At 34.0% G+C, this 22,931-nt stretch overlaps 1 protein-coding gene across 7 annotated transcripts in view; it reads left to right on the top strand.

Moving 5' to 3' along the window:
- The window catches only part of STXBP5 (syntaxin binding protein 5), a 166,140-nt gene that overhangs the window by 89,784 nt on the left and 53,425 nt on the right, over positions 1-22,931 (top strand). For 4 of the 7 annotated variants that reach the window (XM_007112878.4, XM_007112877.4, XM_055087449.1 and 1 more), the window contains exons 10-18: positions 4,941-5,095; positions 6,290-6,362; positions 7,697-7,844; positions 8,048-8,115; positions 8,380-8,420; positions 9,283-9,503; positions 9,994-10,172; positions 15,249-15,374; positions 17,748-17,899. In XM_007112878.4, coding sequence (XP_007112940.1) covers positions 4,941-5,095; positions 6,290-6,362; positions 7,697-7,844; positions 8,048-8,115; positions 8,380-8,420; positions 9,283-9,503; positions 9,994-10,172; positions 15,249-15,374; positions 17,748-17,899 — 1,163 coding nt within the window. Of the gene's footprint in view, positions 1-4,940; positions 5,096-6,289; positions 6,363-7,696; positions 7,845-8,047; positions 8,116-8,379; positions 8,421-9,282; positions 9,504-9,993; positions 10,173-15,248; positions 15,375-17,747; positions 17,900-18,987; positions 19,072-22,931 lie in introns of all 7 variants that reach the window. The other 3 variants (XM_028494341.2, XM_055087448.1, XM_024122667.3) reach the window with 1 other exon arrangement.

The raw sequence follows: 22,931 nt of genomic DNA, 5'->3' as shown, positions 1-22,931 counted from the left end.
TCAAACAGTAGTACAAGTGCTTTTCTAGAAATAACTGTCCAATTCAGTATACAGAAGCAGTGCTTTATGTATACCTCCCATTTTCTCAGCACAGTATTAAAAAGACATTTCTTTACATGCTACTAATAGAACCCCTTTTAATAAACTTAAGCCCAAGGGTCAAGATGAAAAATTTAAAATTAGACATTTTACTGCTTCATCAAGGACGTTTTAAAGTGAGAGAAAAACACCTCTTTAACGTGTGGCAATAAAAAATACAAATAACTAGTGCTGTTTGGTGCCACTGCTTTGATTCATGCTGAGATGCCAGGAGTTTTATTCACCTACTGTTACTTTTGTGCCATCAGTGCAAATATCAACATAGTAAAAAGGTGAGTGATGTCTTAATATCACAATGAAAATGGTTTTGTTTTACCCTTAGTGATTTTTTGGAAAAGGTCCTGGGAACCCCTAGCAGTCACAGACCACACTCCGAGCATCCCTGTTGTGTGTTATATGGGTATTTAGAGGAGTTATCCAAAAGGAAATATTTTGAGGTTCCATATTTTTGATACCTTAAAGGATATGTATTAAGTCCAACTACTCTTAACAATTTAACATAACAAAAATAATAAAGCATTTAACATAAAATTATATTAAAATCTTATATTTTATGCAAATACTGTAATATACAAATCCACTTTACCAAAGCTGTATTATCATTGTTAAATTGGTCAGTAAATGAACAGGAGCTTGTTTAAATTTGTTATGTTTCTTTATTTTTACCCCAAACTCATATCTTTTTATCTGAACTAGCAAAAGGGTCTTAGGGTTAGTCACTAGTGAAACATGGTCTGGAGGTGGCTCCCCTAGTTCCAGAAGGTCCTCTTAAAATTGGCAAAGGTACAGATCTGAACTAGAAAGATACTGGAGTAGCATCATCACCATACTAGTAAAATACTCACTTCATTATCATAGTGATTTATTCTTATGGTACCCAGGTGTTTCTCTGTTCACTCAAATAGTACTGTGATGAAAACTTCTCATAACTAAGCAGTAAACTTGTTCTTGGGATCAGTCTGTCTACCCAGCCAGGCCCAGCCAAAGAGTTCCGTGCTTTCTGATTGAAATGCATAGAGTGTGAGGGGTGTGGGGCCTTGTAGTGAGATCCTTAATGACACTAAGTCCAGGCTAAGTCAAGTAGTACCAATCACTAGGAGGCTCAACTTTCCATGCTCCACTACTCAAAGTGTGATGCATGAATGGTTCCAGTCTGCTAACTGGTCTGAGTGCAGAGGTAAAATACCGTACTGTGTCCTGAGGAGCTCACAATACAAATGGAAAGTAGATAAACACTGACAATTCAGTGTGGAAATGTTGAGAAGAGGGTGCTTAGGAACACAAGAAGGGTACCCAACTCATGGCGGAGGATGAGTCAGGAAAGGATTTTTGTAGAAGATAATGAATGATTGGACTGAGTTTTAAAGGAGGAACCAAAAAAATGATGGAGAAGTACATCTCAGGCAATGAACAACTAAATGCGATTATAATTATATAAGCTGCAGGTTATTAGGGTGAGAACTAAAGAAATTGTGAAAATGAAATAGAGGAGACAGGTTCTTGAGATCCTAACGGTGTAACAGGATATGTTTGCAAGATTTGGGGGTCATGTTATCTATTACCACGTATTGCTTTACTCACTGTGTTGCAACCATGCTGACCTTTTAGTTCCTCAGATATTCCAAGCTCATTCTTGACTTGAGGGCTTTGCAGTGGTTATTCCTGCAGCCTGGAATGTATATCCTTCTCCCCCAACCCTAAGATCTTTGAATGGCTGGCTCCTCTTCATCTGGTTCCAGTTCATCTGTCATTACTTTAGGGGCCTTTCCTGACTGCTCTATTTTACAGTAACCCCTCTAACCCTTCCCTTACATTCAGCACATCACTCAACCTTGTTTTATTTTCTTCACAATACTTGTCACAATGTGTTTACTGTCTGTCTAGACTAGGCATGAGAGCACCATTTTATTCTCAGGCATACAGGTGCTCAGAAACTATTTGAGTGAATAAATGGGTAGTATTATGGAACTGAGTTGAGCAAGTTTGTTATACAAATGGCTTTTTGGGTGGAAAAGATAAAGAACATTTCACCTGGAAACACAGCTTCAGCCAAAGCTGTTATTAAGGCCAGCCTATGGATGTTGATCAGAATCAGGAAGCATATATGCTTTCCTAAAGTGTCTAGTCTCTTAAAAATTACAATCAAAATTATAAAAAGTTCAAACTAACACCTTCCTAACCTAGATGCCTTCAAAAGTTAGAGTCTTGTATAACACCCAACAACATCATTAAAGAAATTCTTCTTAAATTCCTCTTAAAGTAATGGAATAAAACTTAATTCACATATTACCTAGAAATAATCTAGATCCCTAGAACTTTTAATATAATTCCAAATGCCAACAAAACCTTTGAATTTTTACAGTTTTCACCATCTAGGATTAAGATATTTAATTTTATTTTATCATTGTATTTGAGACTGGTTTTTTTCTTGTAAACTATTTCATTGATAGTTACACCTCAAGATTTGGGGCATTACAATGAAAAAAATACATAGCCTGTGGGATTCTTAAGTCAGGTGATTCCTGCCTGGCAAACTGCACATAAAATAAGATTTTTTAAAAACAGCACATAAAATAAGAAAAAATATATATGTATATGTATATATATGCATTTATTGCTGAATTATGGAAACCTTTATTATTATGAAAAAGAATATTACCTTGGTATTCCTTTCAAACTATTTATCCATTTATTTTTATCCATGTTTTTTTCACTGTATTTTTTTTCTCCTAAATTTAGAAAAGAAGTACAGGCCATTTACAAGGCCACTGAACAAACACATAGTTGCCTTTTGAGGACAAACCTACCTAAATGCCATGGTGTTATTTAATATATTAACAGTTTGTCCAATAAGCTGATCACCTACCTGGGAATACCTACTTGGTACCTCCATGGAAATTTTATTCTGTAGTGTAACTCAGCATCTTCCTGTTCATGGTTCTTACATTAATAATACTTGTTTCTTTTTAAGTTGGCTATATGTAAAAACAAACTTGTCAGACTATTCTTGAAATACTACATATAAAATACCTGGCCCAGGCCTCTCATTCTATAAGAGTATAAGTTGTTAGGCTCTTCACCCTTCTTCTTAGTATTTTATATTCAGTTGTATGTTGTATTTCAAAATACAGACGAGAAGAGATATATTCTGTTTATTCACTATATGTGATGAAAAGTAGAAGAAAATTAAATATACTTTCCTGACCACAGTCAATAAGCACAGTAAGCCAAGAGATTAGAGCAGTGAATGTATGGGTATACAGTTCTATTCAGGACAAAGTTTTAAGCTCTGGTTACTGTCACTTAGCTGAAAAACTAAGATTACCCAAAACAGTTTAGTGCTGAAAAATCTAAACGTTAGTAAGCTAGACAGTGGTTAACGTAACATACATTTCTGTTAATTCATTCATTTACCAATGAGGCACTGTTTTGGATAGAGCAGTGAACAAAGTGGACAAAAAACCCTTGCCCTCATGGAGGTTACATTTTCTTGAGGAAAACAATAAGCAAAATAATTTAGCTCAATGGATGATAATGATTATTTGATGGTAATGACAATAATACTAGGTAATTCTTACTAAGGGTGGTCTGTGTGCCAGGCACTGTCCCCAGTGTTTTGCAAATAGTAATTCAATAATTGTCTGAAAATAGATATTTATCACTCTATCTCCATGTTACAGATGCAGAAGCTAGGCATAGAGAGATTAAGCACCTTATCCAAGGTCATACAGAAAGTAAAGCCAGAGCTGAGATTTAAACAGACAGTTTAGTTCCAGAACTAGCACTTTTAACCGTTACATATTATTACATACTGCTTGTACTAAGTGTGAGAGGAGGGAGATAGCTACACTGGACTTAGAGTAAGCATTATGAAACTATCTAAAAAATTGTAAATGAAGAGATTTAAGAAAATAATACATGGAACATTTAAAATCATCTATATAATGCACCATAAACAACTTCCCCACCAACAAACGGGAAGGTACATTTGGCAGATCAAGAGCTAATTTCCTTAGAATGCAAAGAACTCTTACAAACCAATTAGAAAAGAGTTACTAATCCAATAAAGCATGTACAAAAAACATGAACAGGCAGGTCAAAGATAAAGAAATACACACAGACCAAGACATAGGAAAGGATATTTAGGGTTTTTTCTTATTTGCATATTTAAATATATTTAAAAGTAGATCTAGATAAATCATTAAATTTAATAATGACTAATAGGGAGACGAGAGTTATAGGGCTGATTAGAAGTGGCAAAAAGGCAGCTGATAGATGTGCATGGAAGTTGTAGTTTGAGAGCATACCAGCCAAGGTTCTAGGAGAGAATTAAGCCCTACAGAAAATGATTTGAGCGACCAGTTTTTTCAAGGGTGATTGGTGTCTAGTGCATTGTTGATGCATCAATGAGAAGTTAATTCATTACATACAATGGATGCCTTAAGGTATTAGCATTCTCTCTTAGAATTTCTGTTGAGAAGGTCTGGTTATTAGGATTGGAAATAATGACAGTACATTTAAGAGACTTATCAAGAGAAACCCAGAGAAAATATTTTGAAAATTGTATGAAAAGGGTAAAGGGAAAAAAATTAGGCACCAAAGGGGAGGTATGGGAGTCAAATGTGGTCAGTGTTCATTCTTACTGTAGGTTAATTTTCAGGAACTCACCTGGGTCTTTCCTAAAGTGATTTAAAAAGCTACATGTGAGTATTCAATTAAGTGATGCATAAAAATGTTAAAATTTAAGATTTTATTATTTCACTAAAAAAAAATGTATGATACACCAAGAAAATGCTATCCACTATGCTATTTGTAATCCTAACTATGTATTTTATTTCTAGGGAACCTTTTATTATTTTATCAGGAGGTTTGTCATACGATACTGTAGGAAGAAGACCTTGCTTAACAGTTATGCACGGGAAAAGTACTGCAGTTCTCGAAATGGACTATTCAATTGTTGATTTCCTGACGCTGTGTGAAACCCCATACCCAAATGGTAAGCTTTGTGTCTTTAAAGTTCATTCTCTATAGATATGTTATTCAGAACAAAGACCTATATGTTATCTAAGTAGTTTGCTTATCCTACTGTTCCAGTTCTTACATGGGAGAGATGCTGCCTTCATAACTTTGTAAATTTTATTTGAGAAGTAAATTTTGTTTTTAAACTGTATCTGTTTAATATTACATAGTAGTAGTAAGCGCCTTTGAAGAATAAACAAAACTGTCCACATTAAGAAACATTTAAAAATCCTCTAAATTACTAGTGTATTAGTTACAGTTCTCCAAAAAAACAGAACCAATAGGAGATTTTAGAGAGAAAAAGAGAGCAAGAATATGAATTTATTTTAAAGAAATTGTGAAAACTTACTGCAGACTGAAAATTCAGGAAAGAGTGATTTGCAGTCGTGAGTCTGAATTCTGAAGGCTGGAAACTCAAGCACATTTCTGAGTTGCCATCTTGAGGCAAATTGCATTTTTCAGAACACCTCCTGGTTTTGCTCTTCAGGCCTTCAGCTGATTGGATGAGACCCACCCACATTATTTAGGATAATCTGCTTTACTCAGAATCTACTAATTTAAATGTTAGTCACATCTAAAAAATACCTTCACAACAACATCTAGACTGGTGTTTGACAAGACAGCTGGGCACCATAGTAAAGACAAGTTAACACATGAAATTAACCATTATAACTGGCTTGCTATTATTTCAGGAGGAATTTAGCTGGATCTTTTTTACTTTATTTGAAGCTAATTGAGATATAAATATGTAATGCATTTTATAGTTAACATGCACATAGAAAATACCCAAGAAAGAGATTATAATATTATAGTAGTACTCTAGTGGGTTCCTATGAGATCCAGTATGAGTTGTTCTTGTGGGTATTAAGATTTAAATTTGGGGTTTGTTGTTCATGTCCTGCCTTGGACTTTGCAATACCATGGAAGGTACTGTGAGCTTCTTGTCTAATTCATCTTTACAGAATAAATAATTTTTTATGGGGTGTTATATAGATTTATCTCATTTAAAACATACTGGCCTTGCATTGTATGAAGTATAATATCAGAATGTTAAATACTTGAGAGAATGGAACAAAATAAAATAAAAACTAAGCAAGAAATGTTTGTTATCTCATTTGCTGTCCTCTCGCGTGTTTAAAACTATTGTTCATGCATTGTTTTCCTATTCCAGATTTTCAAGAACCATATGCTGTGGTTGTTCTACTAGAAAAGGATTTAGTACTTATAGACCTTGCACAAAATGGGTAAGAAATAAAATTTGGTGAGCAATTACTTTAGTGTGTGGTGAAAAAAAGAGTCTTTTTAGCATAGGATTGGCTGTTTCATTTCTTTGAAAATGCTACATTTATATTCATAACCTGGACCTCTGTTTAGAACTACAGATAAACATTTCTCATTACCTGCCAAATTTCTCTGTTATGTTACTCATAGAAATTTCTTGTTTAAGTCAAAATTTGTTGAATTTCTGAAATTTCATATGGTTCAACTCAATACTTGGATACTCTGGGGGCACACAAAATCAGATGCATCCAAAATTCATCCCATCTCAGCTTTCCTCCAGATAAACTCTTGTAGTCTCTCCACCCATATTCACTTTCTGTTGCCGTGTGTCATGAACATTGTCAGGTAATTTTACATGCAACCCCAATCTTGTTACTCTTTTCTTTAAACCACTATAGTTCTCTATTTTGTGTGTGTGTGTAAAAACAGTTTCTCAGCCTGCTACTCTACACTGAAGGAATTAAGGGTACATTTCCAACCTGGTGCCTGTTTGCTAGAAAAACTGAATGGTGTATTAAACAAACACCACACTTCCATGTCTTTTCTTATGTAGCTCCCAACAGCTGAAACATTCCACTTGCTTCACTGCCATCAAAAATCCACTTAACTTTCAAAGGCAGCCTCTTCAAGCTTTTCTTATTCTCTCTTAACCAGATATATGATATCTGATCTATAAATTCTCACCATAGCTCCTTTGCAACTTTTTGTGGTTATTTCCCATATTCTACTTGTTCGTAGATGATAGTATGTGTACTCATAAATTTTTAGAATGGAAGAACATTGTATTACTTATTTGTATTTCCTGAGAGATAATCATTAAATATGGTTTTAAATGAGTTTACCCAGTCAATATTTCAGTGTTTCTCAACTGGGGGCAGTTTTGCCCCCCAAGAGATATTTGGCAATGTCTGTGTAGACATCTTCTGTTGTGGGGAGGGGTGCTACTGGCATCTAGTGGTAGAGGACAGGAATCCTGCTAAACATCCACAGTGCATGGGACAGTCCCCATAATAAATTATCTGATCCAAAATGGGAATAGTACTGAGATAGGGAAACTCTGAAGTGTAAGTGAACAGTATTATTTACCTTACTTTAAGGCATTCCTAAATTCACATCAACTTAGTGTATGCTACCTGTAATAATGAATTTTTTTTTCTTCCTGAAAATAACAAGACCATGTGGAACAAAGGATAACTTATTATTAAATAAGTTTAAATATTTTTTTAAGTTTTCATTGTTGTATTAATCATAAGTAATAATTCATTAAGTTAATATTTTTCTTTTCCTGTTGTTAAAGATATCCTATATTTGAAAATCCCTACCCGCTGAGTATACATGAATCCCCTGTTACATGTTGCGAATATTTTGCTGATTGTCCTGTGGACCTTATTCCTGCACTTTATTCTGTTGGAGCTAGACAGAAACGTCAAGGTTACAGCAAAAAGGTACTGAACATGAGTTTTAGTAATTACTGTTACATTTCAGTATTTTATATTTATCACCTTGGAGTGGTTGATAATGATACCTTTTCTAGAGAAATTAAAATCCTTTTTGAATATGAAATATGGTGTTTACTCTTGTCACAGATGTATTATGAAGATATATAGTATCCTTGGAAATTGCTTTATACAATAATCTTTTCTTATAGGAATGGCCCATTAATGGAGGAAATTGGGGCTTGGGTGCTCAAAGCTACTCAGAAATAATTATTACAGGGTAAGTAAAAGTCCATTTTCACCTAATGAATCAATAATAACTAAATATGATTAAGACTACATGAAAATTAATTGGGCAGGTAGTGCTTGCAGTAACATAATAAGAAATAAGTTATTGTATGGAACCTGACAGTTTACCCTAAATTTTACCTTTTTCCTCATTTTGGTGACTGTCTTTTTAAGTAACAATATATTTAACTTCAAAGAGAGAAATAATGTAATTGTTTTTTCTTCAACACATTCTTAACTCATTTGCTTTTCACAGGCACGCTGATGGGTCAGTTAAGTTCTGGGATGCTTCTGCGAGTAAGTATTCTGAATCGTGTTTGTTACATGCTCTACAATCATTGCTTTTATATGGCCTGTTTTGTAATGATTGCATAACCAACATTTAATTTGAAATTTAGAGACTATAAATTTAATACCTGATTTATCAAGTATATGAGTTTAGAATTTATAATAGATAAAGACATTTTAAGGATGTTAATTAGTAAGTCAAGAATAATTTTCAGCAGAAATACCCAAGTCCTTTCTTCAGTATTTCTTCAAACCTTCTCTTCCTAACTCAGAGATAGGAAAAGTGGGAATATGTTTCAAATCAACAGAAATCTGATGAATAATTTTAATGCCTGATTCTAAACTTATGTCACAAAAGTTTGTGTTGTCTTTGCGAAATATATGTGGTCGCTACATTAGCAAAAAAGGAAAGAATGCTTTGAATGAATAATGTTTGCAATTAGAATCCAGTTAACTGAGGGTATATTATGTTTCACCATGTAGAAGTGTTAGAAAATATTGGTACCTTTCAGAGAGAAAATATGTAGAAAATAAATCTGCAAAGCAAAATATGTGCCTTATTATTTTTATTACACTTATGCAATTTTTTTTTTACAAAATCTTTTTGTTACTCATTTTCTTTTCAGATAATTTAAATTCATCATAATGGTGATTTTTTTTTCTTTTTAATGAATACAATGAGTACACCTTTTTTGGTCAGTTAGGACAGTGAATGCATTATGTAAAAGAATAGTAGAGAAGTGTAGACCTAGGAATAAAACTGTGGTTCAAAAACTATAGTTTATTTTCCTTACGTGGTATGACTGATTAAATATTACCTGATATTTGTTCTTTTTATATTAAGATATCATATTTTATCTTTTTTTTTTAGTAAATCTACAAGTATTATATAAATTAAAGACATCTAAAGTATTTGAAAAGTCAAGAAATAAAGATGACAAGCCAAACACAGACATTGTAGATGAAGATCCGTATGCCATTCAGATCATCTCCTGGTGTCCAGAAAGTCGAATGTTGTGCATAGCTGGAGTTTCAGCTCATGTCATTATTTATAGATTCAGCAAACAAGAAGTGATTACAGAAGTCATTCCGGTAGTAGCCTCTTAATTAGTTTCAATGTCAGATGTCTGACATCTTGAAGTTTTAGAATTATTGAGGAGGTTCTTTGCAGTCAGTTTTAAAACACCTCAGTATTTACATTGCCATCTGTCTTCTGTGACAAAAAGTCATATTTCTTAGTATATCTTCTTACTGAACATTTAAATCTTTAAATATATTCTGTTTCATTTAAGGAAAGCTAATATAAGTATGAGCCTACTCTAATTTAGTATTAACAGGAGTGCCATAAATTCTAAAATCATAATGTATGCGTGCGTGTACTTGCACACATACACATGATCAGTTTTAAAAAGCTGAGTCAGGAACATTTTTTTTCTTTGCTAAATCCTTACCTTTAGAAATCTCACTAAATTTTTCCTTTAAAAATGTTCTTTCCACTGTAGTGTACGTGTGTATATGTATAAACTGTAATAAAATGAACAGTAATTATTAGGAGAGGGTAAACTTTTTACTTTTACAACAGATGCTTGAAGTTCGATTGTTATATGAGATAAGTGATGTGGAATCTCCAGAGGGTGAACAGGCACCACCTTTGCCAACACCAGTTGGGAGTGCCAATCCTCAGCCCATTCCTCCTCAGTCTCATCCTTCTACCAGTAGCAGTTCATCTGATGGGCTTCGTGATAACGTCCCTTGTTTGAAGTAAGTTATCTAAAAATACAGGTGTTTTGGAAGTTATCTTTTAATTTAGATAAATTGTAAGCATTCGTAAAGTGAAGTAACATCTTCCTGTGATGGAGTAACATGACATAAACACATCTCTTTTTGTGTTTCGCCATGGTTAATTCAACTCTTTTTTTCTGTGGCACCAAGAGAAATATGATTGCATTCCATGATTTTATCCTTAAAGTACTAAGGTTTGATCTCTAAACATACTGGTAGATGAGCATGGATCTTTCCTCTGTATAAAGCTTCGTCTTCTAAATCCGTCATTGTTTTTTAGTCTGGATTTATATGTGGATCAGATGTATATTTAGGCTGCTTTCTTCCACTCTGAAAATTCTGTCTTTTCAGCCTTTAGAGATTCAGTTGTTGGGTAATCATTTTCTTGTCTTTTTCTGAATCTTCTCTAGCATCACAGTATCGTTATTTAAATGACTTTATTGTGGAAATCCAGATTTGAATACATTTTGCTTTTTTTTACAGGAATAAATTGGACAAAGTTTATTTTTCCTTTTTTTCTGTCCAATTTATGTTATTGAGTGGTTAAATTTTGTTAAGCATACGTGCCTTAAATATGGCACAGAAAGAAAAGAGGAAAGAGTTAAAATCTTTGAAGGCGTTCATGAAGACTTATTAAAAGTATTACATTTACAGAGAAGTCGGTTAGGGCAGTGACTGAAAACTGGTCGTGGAAAACGTCAGAGATTCAGTACAAGAGTGGGGGACAGAAACCAAGCTGTAGTAGGTTCAAGCTGGGGCCGGTGGCAAGAAAGACAGTTTGCCTTTGTTAACAGAACCGGGCTTTATACTGTTCTGGCTTTAGATCTGCTAGAATCTTTTATTGGTGAATGGTTCAGCAGTTCCTGTGGAGAATATCCGTGTAATCAAAACTGCATTCACCCCAGAGATAAGGCAGATTGGTTTATGTGACAATCACTTGTGATATAAATCTATAGAAAAGTAGAGTTTGTTTTTTTTAAACCTTCTTTATATGCTTACATGAATTTGAGATTGTGTGTTCTATGCCAGTGGTTCTCAAATGGGGATGATTTTGCTCCTCAGAGTGTGTTTGGCAATGTCTGGAGATATTATTTGTCACAACGGGAAGAAGGGGTGCTCCTGGCATCTAGTGTGTAGAGGCCAGGGATGATGCAAAACATCCTATGGTGCGCAAGACAGTGCCCTGTGACAAAGAATGACCCGGTTCAGAATGTCAGTAACGCCAAGGATGAGAGACTGATCTGACCTAACGAATATAAGCATTGAGGTTAAGCACCTATCAGTACATTCTCAGAAAGGCCTCAAGTTTCTCGCCCCTCTCTCCCCCCTCCCCCTTCCCATCCCCCTTCCCCTTCCCCTTCCCCTTCCCCTTCCCCTTCCCCTTCCCCTTCCTTTCTCTCTCAGGTATATATACACACACCTCCTTTCTGCTACAGTCTGGCATATGTTTAGATAGAATGAGACTTGGTAATAAAAGAATTCTACATCTTTCCCTTTTGTTACTTACTCTGTACTACTTTACTTTAAACTTAAATTTGTAAAATTTTTGTTAATGCCATTTCTTCTGATTTTAATGTGTATTTCTCCTGCTTTTTGTCAATTTAATTTTTATAAGCATATAAAGTACAATTTGTCTTTGAGGTTTATTTTGGTAATGTATTTCTGGTAACAAGTTTGAGATTTTTGTCTAAAATCCACACATTCACTAGTGACTTTTTTTTTTTCACTAGTGACTTTTTAAAATCATAGGCAATTTGAGTTATATTTCTTATTTTTTAACCATTTTAATAGTTTTTAGGTTAATGCAGTTATTTATTAACTTCACATTGTTTTAGTCCACAATCTCAAAAGCCAATTTTTTAAAGGCAGAAATATAGCTAAATTGATGTGAAGATAACTAATACTTAGATTTTTGTTTGTTTGTTTTTATACAAAATGTTTTTGTACATAATTGGGTTGGGGAGTTGTTTTTTTTTTCTATTGAAGTCTAGTTGATTTACAATGTTGTGTTAATTTCTGCTGTATGGAAAAATGATTCAGTTATATATACATATGTATACTTTTTTTAATATGTTTTTCCATTATGGTTTATCATAGGATATTGAATATAGTTCCCTGTACTATACAGTAGGACCCTGTTGTTTATCCATTCTATATAGAAGAGCTTACATCTGCTAACCCCAGCCTCCCACTCCATCCCTCCCCGTACATAATTGTTTTTCTGAAGAAACATTTTAAAAGCAGCTATTCAATTTACTTCTTTTACCAATAAAATTTTGGTTTTATTTAAGTATTTTAGTTGTGCTTTTGCAGGGTATTAGTCCAAACCTACAAATTATTTTGAAACTGCAAAGCCTCCAGACATTATTTTGACATTTAAAATACATTTGTACAAATTACAGAGCTTTTTATAAAAGTTCAACCCTTTATCTTTAAAAAGTAAACAAATTAATTTGTATATATTAAAAACATTAAAATGGTAACTTGCATATAACCATTGTAGACATTAAACGTAACGGCCACCCAACCCCCATTTTGTATTTTTAAAACCTAACATATTTCATCATTTCTTGATTCGGTTTCTAACTTTTTACCAATTGGGGATTTTTCAGCAAATTTGACTTATTTTTGCTTAAGAACTTTTTTGTTCCTTCATACTAAGTAAAATAAGAATTCCATGACTTCTGTGTGTCTTCATTACTTACATCTTAAATGTGCCCGTATATGCACTTCTAAAATTATCCCTGAATGCCTGTTCCTGCTCTTGAGAATCTAATCTAATGTGTACATTAAATATGCCAGAGGGAGGGTAGACACTTCCTTGAACCTTATCTAATTCATACAGGGAGAAAATAGCACACTCAGACTCTACAGGCTGTGCTTATATCAACAGAGGCTGTCTCTGGTGGAGGTGAAATGCTACTCAGTCTTTATTTTTGTCTTTCAAGATGGACGGCTGTAGCCAAGCAGTGGGTGTTTCCCTGAGGGAAATCAGAACTTCTGCATCAGCCAGTGTACTGTCCTGAGTGTATTAACTTGAAGACTTTGCACAGGCAGATGTGACCGCAACTCAGTTTGTTTTAGGGGTACCCTCGGTGATTCACATTTACTCTGAAATTTGGACAACATCCTGACCCTTTTCTTACCTAGAGTGAATCTAGCAAGTAGGACAGCAAAAAGTCTGGTGTCATGGTGTTCTTCACTAGAAGCACCAAGTAAATGATCCAAAGGGTTCTCTGAGTTTAGTGTCAGGAGATTGAACATCGAATAGACTTCCTGCTGTCCTTCCTTTATACACTCACTGCAGAGCAGAAGCCCCAAGAATTGTTCGAGTAACCAGGCTTTATATATGTTTTGCAAGAACAATTACTGGAGAGAGTCTGCAATCAAAAATGTTCTCACTTTAAAGTAAAAGTAGATTTTTTTTAATAGTAAAAGTAGTCACACACAAATAAATTGCTCACATTTAAAAAAAATTTTATCTTCCAAAATCACTTGAAGTTTGCAAGTATGACAGGGTGTTATATCTAAGTAACTTTATTCCTTAGAAAGTCTCACATTTATAAACCCCCCCTTCACTCCCTCTAACATGCTTATAACCAGTGTAAGTTTTGTATGAACTCACTCAGTACAAGTGAGTATAACTGTTTGCTGAATAGTTCACTTGAAGATCCTACCATCACCTCAAAGTTAGCCACATCTTCCTCTAAAACTAGCTCTTCATCTTGACATCTTTTTTCTTTCTTTTTTTCTTTTTTGGAACTTAGAATGACTGTCTTCTTTTTCTCCCCTCCTCTATCTCTAATCAGCCTCCAGCTCATTCATTCATTCAGTAAATATTGAGTACTGCCTCTGCCGGAGTATTAAAAGTAACTGCAAGGTGTCTACCTTAATGGAATTTACGAGCCCTTTTGAGACTTACTTCATGTGTTTGAAATCCACCTTATTATTTCGCATCACAAGAATCACAGGAACTTCCACATGGGTCTCATTGTACTTTGTCTTGCATACCTCTACGGTTAATCTTTCCAAAATATTTCTTATAAATCTTCCCTGGCTTTTAATTCTTTAATAATGAAAATATATTACTTTTGTATAATCTGACCATTGACAAAACTCTTTCATAGGCACTCACAGTGCTGTCATACTGTGATTAGGTAATATTATTCCCACTTCTAGACAAGAAGACGACTAGTAAGTGGCAGAACCAAGACTCAAATTCTAGCTTTTTTGAGAGCCCTGAGTTCTTTCTACCAACATTAAACCTTTGCAGCTGGACCTTAAAGGCCCTGTAAAGTCTGGCCCTGGCCTGTCTCGCTATAGTGATTTTTTTTTTTTACTGTTACTACACACACCTTCCACTGTGACCAAACTTAGACACTTGTTAATTTTTGACTATGGGTTTTCCTACTTTTTTATCTTGTTGGCATATTTTTTGCAAAAGCAATTTTTTTAACACTATGCAGCAGTTATTAGGGGAAGAGTTGGCAATCAAAACTACTACCAACTCAAAGTCAAAAAAGATTTTTTTTAATAATAAAAGTGGTTATCCAAACAAAAATAAATTGCTCACATTTTTTATACTTTTTCCTTAACTCCTTATATTTTGGGCCAGTTTTCATTTAGTTATACCATACCTTTTTCAAGTTTTAAGCCTACTTTTCTAACTTGGATTTTTTTCTCTAACTTGATTTTTTTCCTCTTAATACCTAACTGGCTGCTTCTCTTCATTCTTCTCCCCATCCTTCCCTGTTCTTCTTTCATCCCTCTCTACCCACTTCTCCCCTTCTCCCCCTTCCCTTCTCCCCTCCCTCCCCAGTTTATATGTGGAACTTACATATAATTTCTTATTTTTGTGATTTATCTAGGTGTTTCATCTCCAACTAGACTAAATGATTCTAGAGGACAGGATTCTGATTTTTACATTTTTTATATTTTACAATTTTATATATAAAGTTATTTTGTATATAGTTATTTATGCATGACTTTATAATTACATAGGCTTATAAGATAATTGAAGATGGTTAACAGGTAACATGTTTTCCTTTCTTACAGAGTTAAAAATTCTCCACTTAAACAGTCTCCAGGTTATCAGACAGAATTAGTTATTCAGTTGGTATGGGTGAGTGGAGAACCACCACAGCAAATAACCAGTCTGGCAGTTAATTCTTCCTATGGATTGTAAGTATAATTTCTGTGTTTCTCAGTCTCTTCATTGTATCCATGCATTTTTATATTTTTAAAAACAGAATGGATGATCTTTATTATAGTATCACTTAAAAAGATGTTGTATAACTTTAATTTCAGACCAAACTCAGTGTTTATTTGGAACATAGTTCTGTTTTGAATAATTTACTCTAGATATGCTTATACTGCTTCCTGATTTAAAGTTAAATATCTTATGGACCAGTGAATCTATCCTCTCCTGGAAAGACTCTGAGAAATAATTTCCTTGTTAATGTTTGGTATAATGAAGGTCTAACAACATCAACCCAGAAGACTATGTTCTAAATTGATTCTATAAATGTTGAACCATAGCTGTATAATTTGTTCTTTCTCCTTCCATAGTTAACTTGTGTAAATTGTAAAGGCATAGTAATAGTTAAGTAAAGTATTCATCTATACTACAGGTGTATTTTTATTTATCAATTCATGCCTTCAAGTATATAGTGTTAGTAGTACATACTTTTTATTATAATAGGATAGATTTATTTTTTTAATAAATAAATAAATTTATTTATTTTTGGCTGTGTTGGGTCTTTTTTTTTTTTTAACATCTTTATTGGAGTATAAATGCTTTACAGTGGTGTGTGATTTCTGCTGTATAACAAAGTGAATCAGCTAAACATATACATATATCCCCATTTCTCCTCCCTCTCGCATCTCCCTCCCACCCTCCCTATCCCACCCCTCTAGGTGGACACAAAGCACCAAGCTGATCTCCCTGTGCTATGCGACTGCTTCCCACTAGCTATCTCTTTTACATTTGGTAGTGTATATATATCTATGTCATTCTCTCACTTCGTCCCAGCTTACCCTTCCCCCTCCCCGTGTCCTCAAGCCCATTCTCTGTGTCTGCGTCTTTATTCCTGTCCTGCCCCTGGGTTCTTCAGAACCATTCTTTTTCTTTTTTTTTTTTTTTAGATTCCATATATACGTGTTAGCATACAGTATTTGTTTTTCTCTTGCTGACTTACTTCACTCTGTACAACAGACTCTAGGTCCATCCACCTCACTCCAAATAACTCAATTTCGTTTCTTTTTATGGCTGAATAATATTCCATTGTATATATGTGCCACATCTTCTTTATCCATTCATCTGTCGAAGGACACTTAGGTTGCTTCCATGTCCTGGCTGTTGTAAATAGTAAAAATCAACATTGTGGTATAAGAGAAACCACGTGCTAACTGTTCAGTCCAGAGCTATTTATTATGTGTAGGTCACTGTCTGCTTCCTTGATTCTAGCCCTAGGGACTCATTCATCTTTCTTCTTCCTCCTTATAGCTACTACCACCTACTCTATCTCTTGCAGTTATACACCCAACTAAGACTGGCTGTAGTCTGAGATAGTATTCTCTAATGTCTTTTATTTGGGCCCCACCATGTAAGAACACAAACGTTCCCCTTTTTAATATTTTACTGTGCACAGCCATAAGAGAAACAAACAGGGAATAAGAAAAGGAACCAATAGAAAGTTTCAAAGGAAGTTGCAAATCAGTTGATCACAGTCCCCATTGGGCTCACAGTTATATTTTGTTTAGCCTTTTTTGTGTATTTTTAAAATTTGAACTAGTTGCCAAGACTATTTAATGTGAAAATCCATATTTAGAGCTTTAATTGAAAAATTTGATTATCTGGCCCATGTCTCCATTTCTGGTCGGCAGTAGTCAGCAGGAACTGAGTTGAAGCTTCCCCTCTTTAGATGCGTTGTCCACTCTCCAGTTCACCACAGTCCTTAGTTGGCCTGTTTTACTTACTTATATAGCCCCTCTATATATTTTAGCTTTCAATTCCTGGCTTAAGGGATCTTAAAAGAGTAAAATTCCTTTATTCATAGTAGCTTTATTCATAGCTGGTTTGTACTTCCCGACTCATAATTGAGAAGGTATTTGGAATAGTCCAAAGGGAGGCCTCCAAGATTTATACTTTCTACTTTTTATTCTTGACTGTAGGGATTACCAAAACTTTTCCAAAGGTGTAATCCCCTACTTCCCTAGTGGAAGGGAATGTCTTCCCCTGAGGCGTTCAGAATACCCCTAAGTCAGAAAAATAGATGTCATATTGCCTAGTGTGGAGAATTATGTCCCTGGTTAAGTTTCAACTCCTATGCCAAATTTTTTCTATATTAATTTGTAATCATTAATATCTACAGAAGATCTGCACGGTTCCATCAGAAGGCGTATGTAACCTGTATTTGCATGGCCGTAATAGTGTTTTGTTTCAAAAGGAATTTTCTTAGAGACCCATCATGATTTTTTAGCCCTGTAGACTGCAATATGTTTTCTTGTAGCTGTTTGTCTGTGCTAAAATATTTGCTCTTTCCCTATTCCTAGGGTAGTTTTTGGCAATTGTAGTGGCATTGCAATGGTTGACTACCTCCAGAAAGCAGTACTCCTCAACCTGGGCACTATTGAATTATGTGGCTCCAGTGATCCTTATCGGAGAGAACCTCGATCTCCTCGTAAATCTCGACAACCTTCAGGAGGTAAGAAGAAAAAAGTCCTGAGCTTTAGGATTTCCATAAATGCTGAGTTACTTCTGTGAATATAAGTACTTCCATTAGGTAGATAGCTTGTCTGATTTCATCTGTTTGTATAATCTGTATCAGCCTTCTTTTTTGTTTTGTGTCGTTATTAGCTTATGCTTTTTGTTTTTAATATTCTAGGATTTTATTTAACATTGGGAAAGAACCACAGTTTCAGACTTCTTTAGCTAAATTATAATGACAGGAAAATTCATCCCATTATTACAGAACAAAAGTTAATTTCACAGTTCTGTCCCTTTTATTGTTTAGTATTGTGAGACCAACAGTTTATTGTTTTGACTATTTAATTTAAAGGAATCATTTCCCATGTGAAAAAAAAATGTAGATGCAAAAGTGAATTTGAACTGTATGAAATACAGCGTTCTCTGATAGCTTTGATTCAGTCCAAGCCCAGATCCATTAAGAATTCTCTCCATAGCATTCTTTTGTGTTTGCTAGGTAATTAGTCTTATTTTAAATGTTTTAATACTAATTCCTCATGGAACACATGTATAGTTAGCTGTTTATAATAGTACTCCTCACCTTTTTTTTCCCAAACCTCATGGCACACACAGAAAATGGCATTGGATCTCTGGCATACAGGGATATATTAATGAGGCCTCTAGCAGTAACTGGCCTCTGGGCTCCATACTCCCCAGGACCTGCCCAGCTGGACCAGGGATTGAGGGGAACTCCATCTGGGGCAGACTTAACTCATTTGCAGAATGCCATTGGGAAGCTCTGATCTATACTTCCTAACTCAATCTCTCTGAATTAAAATTCTTTCTGAGATTCATTTCTCAGTTGCTTTCAGGACATTATTAGCTAATACTAAATACTTCTCATAATTCATGCGAGAAGAAAAGAAAAAGGTGATGGGATGTAGACCTTACTATCGTTTTGGTGATAGTTGAATATTTTTTTCTGTTTTTGTTTGTGTGATCATTTTATCATGTGTTATCTTCAGCAGAAATTGTTGTCGCAACCATACCATTCTAGTATCTTTGTCTCCTTTTTTTTTTCCTTCTGCTTTTCGTTGCTTCACTAAGGTATGCTGATTGTGACTTCTTGCATGTGCGGCATTTCTAGCTTATATTCTGAATCTGTGAAAAAACTCCGTTCTTCTTTTTTAAGTAAGTTGTTTATTCCATGTCGGTAAAAGTCATGACAGTGTATTTTGTCTGTAAAATTATTTTTTCTCATTTATTTTTAAAAGAGCCTATTAAAGCATCCTATATCGAAAATAATATACTATTTAAATTCATCTCATAATATGTATATGAAAACAGCTATTGAAATGTTTGTGTCACAATCCAGTTTCTTTATAAAGAAAAGGAACTAACATTTAGTGTCAGAAAGTTAAACATTGTCTTGATAGAGGAGTAGTAAAAGTTTTATTACTCCTGAAATTCATTAATTTCTTTTCTTGCTGGTACCTCATCATAGTTTACATAAAATTACGAGAAATTAAATACCTAAATTCATCCAAGGATAGAGACCAGTTCTACCATGTGATTTTACATTTTTTTCTTGAATTCCACTGCATGCTACTTTATTCTGTAGTAAACCTTACAATATTATTTATTTTATTATTTGCTTCATTTTGTATTGAAGAGTTACATGTTTAGGCACAAGAGAGCTACTTGAGTTTTCACCAGTTTAAGATATTTACTTATTGTTGTTATGCTCACTTGAACAATATTTAGGATTATGTTTTAAATAAAAATTAAAAGAACATTATTTTAAAACATACTTTAACATTTTAAGAATATTTGTGCCTTCTAAAATATATTATTTATATTTCAAATAAAATCAAATGTAGAATAATTGGTACTAATTCTTTAATTGCATTGATACGAAAATGATATTTTTGCTAAAGTGTATATTTTATAATATGTTCTTGAAGTGTAGCCCAAGTACCATGAAATTGTCCTTCTATCTTTTGTAATAGATCAGTATGAATGGAGAGATTTTTTTTTTTTGCTACTAATAGGTGCTAATATATTTTCGTAAATAATAAGATGGCACTCAAATTATTTTATAAGATAAAATGTTACTGTTTAAGTTTAAATATTTTATAGCTGTATAAAATATCTACAGTATTTTCATAATAAAAATTATGAAACTGTCACAGGGACAGGTAGTGATAAAGTATTTCAACTACCTATATATATATCTGCTGATAGTCTTAATTCTGTTAAAAGTGAAACGTGATAATATACGTCTTGTTTTGCTGGCCACTTTTTCACTCAGTGAAGGACACAAAAAGGAAATTTCTATTCTGAATATAATATCTAATTAATGATGTGAAAGTAATAGACACATGAGAAAAAGTGCTTACTTAGGCTTGGAAATAGATAAATATAGAATTTAATAAAGAAGGAAATTAGATGCACAAAGCTGTATCTAGACTTTAGGAAAGATATTTTCAAAAGTTATAGAGAGGCAGCTCTAAAAATGAAGTTTTGGGCGCTACAATTGCAGTTACTGTCAAGTCGTCAATATTTTCGATGACAGTAAAAGAGAAATAGCCCAGCAGTACTAGTTGAAATTTCTGTCTTTGTGTTTCTTATAAGAAATGAAAGAGACTATATAAGAAATAAGGGATACAGTCAAGGATGGATAAAAATGTTGCATAGATCAACAAGTACTGTGTTAAATTAAGGCTGAATTCCCCCAAATGAGAAATACAGCAAAATGTTTGGTTACAGTGAAAATATAGTTAAGGAAGGATTAGGACACCACTTTAAGGATGATTTGCAATGATAGTTGAAAAATAGAGTATAGAACTAAATCACCTAGTTTCTCAACTCTCCATTGAGAATGATTTTTCTCTCTGGAAATTATGAAAAATAATAAAGAGAAATTAAAGTTTAAGCCACATTATGCAAATAAGGCAAACCAAGCAATAATGAAAAGATATCAAGAGAATTTGTAAAGAAAATTTGTAAATGGTACCCCCAATTGATGAAGGTCAACTATTTTACAAATCAGTAAATTTGATTTACAAGTCAGTCAGAATTCTAGAATGATTTGCTAAGTAGTTGATGCCTTACATGCATATTGAAAATAGAGATAATAATAGAAGTCAGCAGAAATTCACTAAAAGTAAGTTGTTCCAAAATCAGCATTACTTTTTTAATCTGGTAGCTACATTGATAGTTCATGGCAGCCTGTTGACATAATATTTCCTGAAGTTAATTGGGTATTTGATAAAGAATTCCATGATACTTTTGTGAACCAGACAGGTGGAAGTGACCTAAATACCTAGTTCAATTTGATGGTTGCAAGATTAAATTAGGAGTCAGCAAACTAGAGTCTGCGGGCCAAATCTGGCCCATGGCCCACTGCCTGTTTTTGAAATACAGTTTTATTAGAGCAGCACCATGCTAATTCGCCTAGGTGTTTTCTATGGCTGCTTTTGTGCTTCAATATTAGAGCTGAGTAGTTGTGACAAATTGGCCCCAAAACCCAATCTGGACCTTCACAGAAAATATTTGCCACCTCCTGGATTAAAGCATGGTACCTAGTGGGTCGGTTTGTGGCCTGATACTAATTTGATGTAGTGTGCCTCAGTTAGTCGATATGTAATACTGAATAACATATGATTATGCTTTGTTGAACATTTTAAATAGTTAATTAAACTTCCTGTTTAAACAATTGAAAGAGAAGGTGTGCTTATTTTTGCTGTTTAAAGGATAACTAATACATTTGATGGCAGAATAAAAACCCCAAAGGTAATTATAGGTAGAAATCATAAGCTTAAACCAGGGAAATGAAGTTTATCAGCAATAAATGTTAAGTCCTGTGTTTAGATTATAAAGATAATTACATGTATACAGAACAAAAAACTGGCTCAGGCAGTTCATGTGAACATGCTTGGAGGTTTTGTTGTTAGTTTAGGCAGATTTGTGTTAAATCTCAGCCCTCTTTTTATGTCTGTTATATTAGAGAAGATGCTACTCTGAGGCTCAGAGTCCTCAAAATGGGGGTGATCACCTCATAAAGTTAGTGTAGTTATTAAGTGAAAGGGCATGTGTAATGTGCCTTATCTTGTGACTGGAATATTGTTGGCGTTCAAGTGATTGTTCTGTTACCACAACTTAAGGTATGCCAATAAATTGACGTAACTGTTGAATATACTAGTGTGAGAGATACAGAAGATTTTAAGTTATCCATTTATATTGTATTTCTTCCTCTTTTTAAAGCAGGCTGTAGAGAAAACAATTTTGGGCCCAAATGTACTCAAGAACTTCTGGCCAGTAAAATATCTATTAAAATGACAATGAAATTGACTGTCTCTAGATATAATTAGGTGTTTGTCACTGAATAAGATACCTGACACACTCAGTGCCTCAGTTTCTTCTTCTGTAAAATGAGGATAATACTGTCTACCTCATTGGCTTCAGTGAGAGTTAAATGTGTCAAGAACTTTGTAATTGTCGTTTATTACCAGCTAGCTAATTGGGTTGGGATACATTTGGGCAAAACCTAGATAACTGTATTGCTAAGAATATTGCTTGAAGGGAATCTGGGAGCAACAGAGAAAATGGATTAGATTATATGCTATGAAATCCTTTCATACATATTCATTCAATTATTCAACAAATATTTATTGAGCACCTACCATGTGCTGTGCACTGTTACAGGTAATAAAACAGACAAAAATCTCTGTTCTCATAGAACTCACATTATACTGGAAAAGACAGAAGTTTTAAAAGATAGGTAATGTACAGTAAGTTGCATAATAGTGCCAAAGGGAAAAATAATTAAATGAGGGGCATTTGAAATATCAGTGACAAGGGTGTTACATTCTAAATAAAATATCTTGAGCAAAGATTTAAAGGAGACAGCTGTTTTCCGTGAGGATGTCTGTAGAGAGAACATTTCAAGCAGAGAAGAGCAAGTACAGTGGCTCAGAAGCAGTGTAACTGGTGAGTTCAAGGTTACAGTGAACGGTAAGTGTGGCTGAAGTAGGGAGAGTAAGGGAGAT

This window comes from Physeter macrocephalus, chromosome 10 (genome assembly GCF_002837175.3).
Source record: "Physeter macrocephalus isolate SW-GA chromosome 10, ASM283717v5, whole genome shotgun sequence".
In the NCBI taxonomy this organism is placed as follows: domain Eukaryota; kingdom Metazoa; phylum Chordata; class Mammalia; order Artiodactyla; family Physeteridae; genus Physeter; species Physeter macrocephalus.
This window is presented reverse-complemented; position numbering and strand designations above follow the sequence as displayed.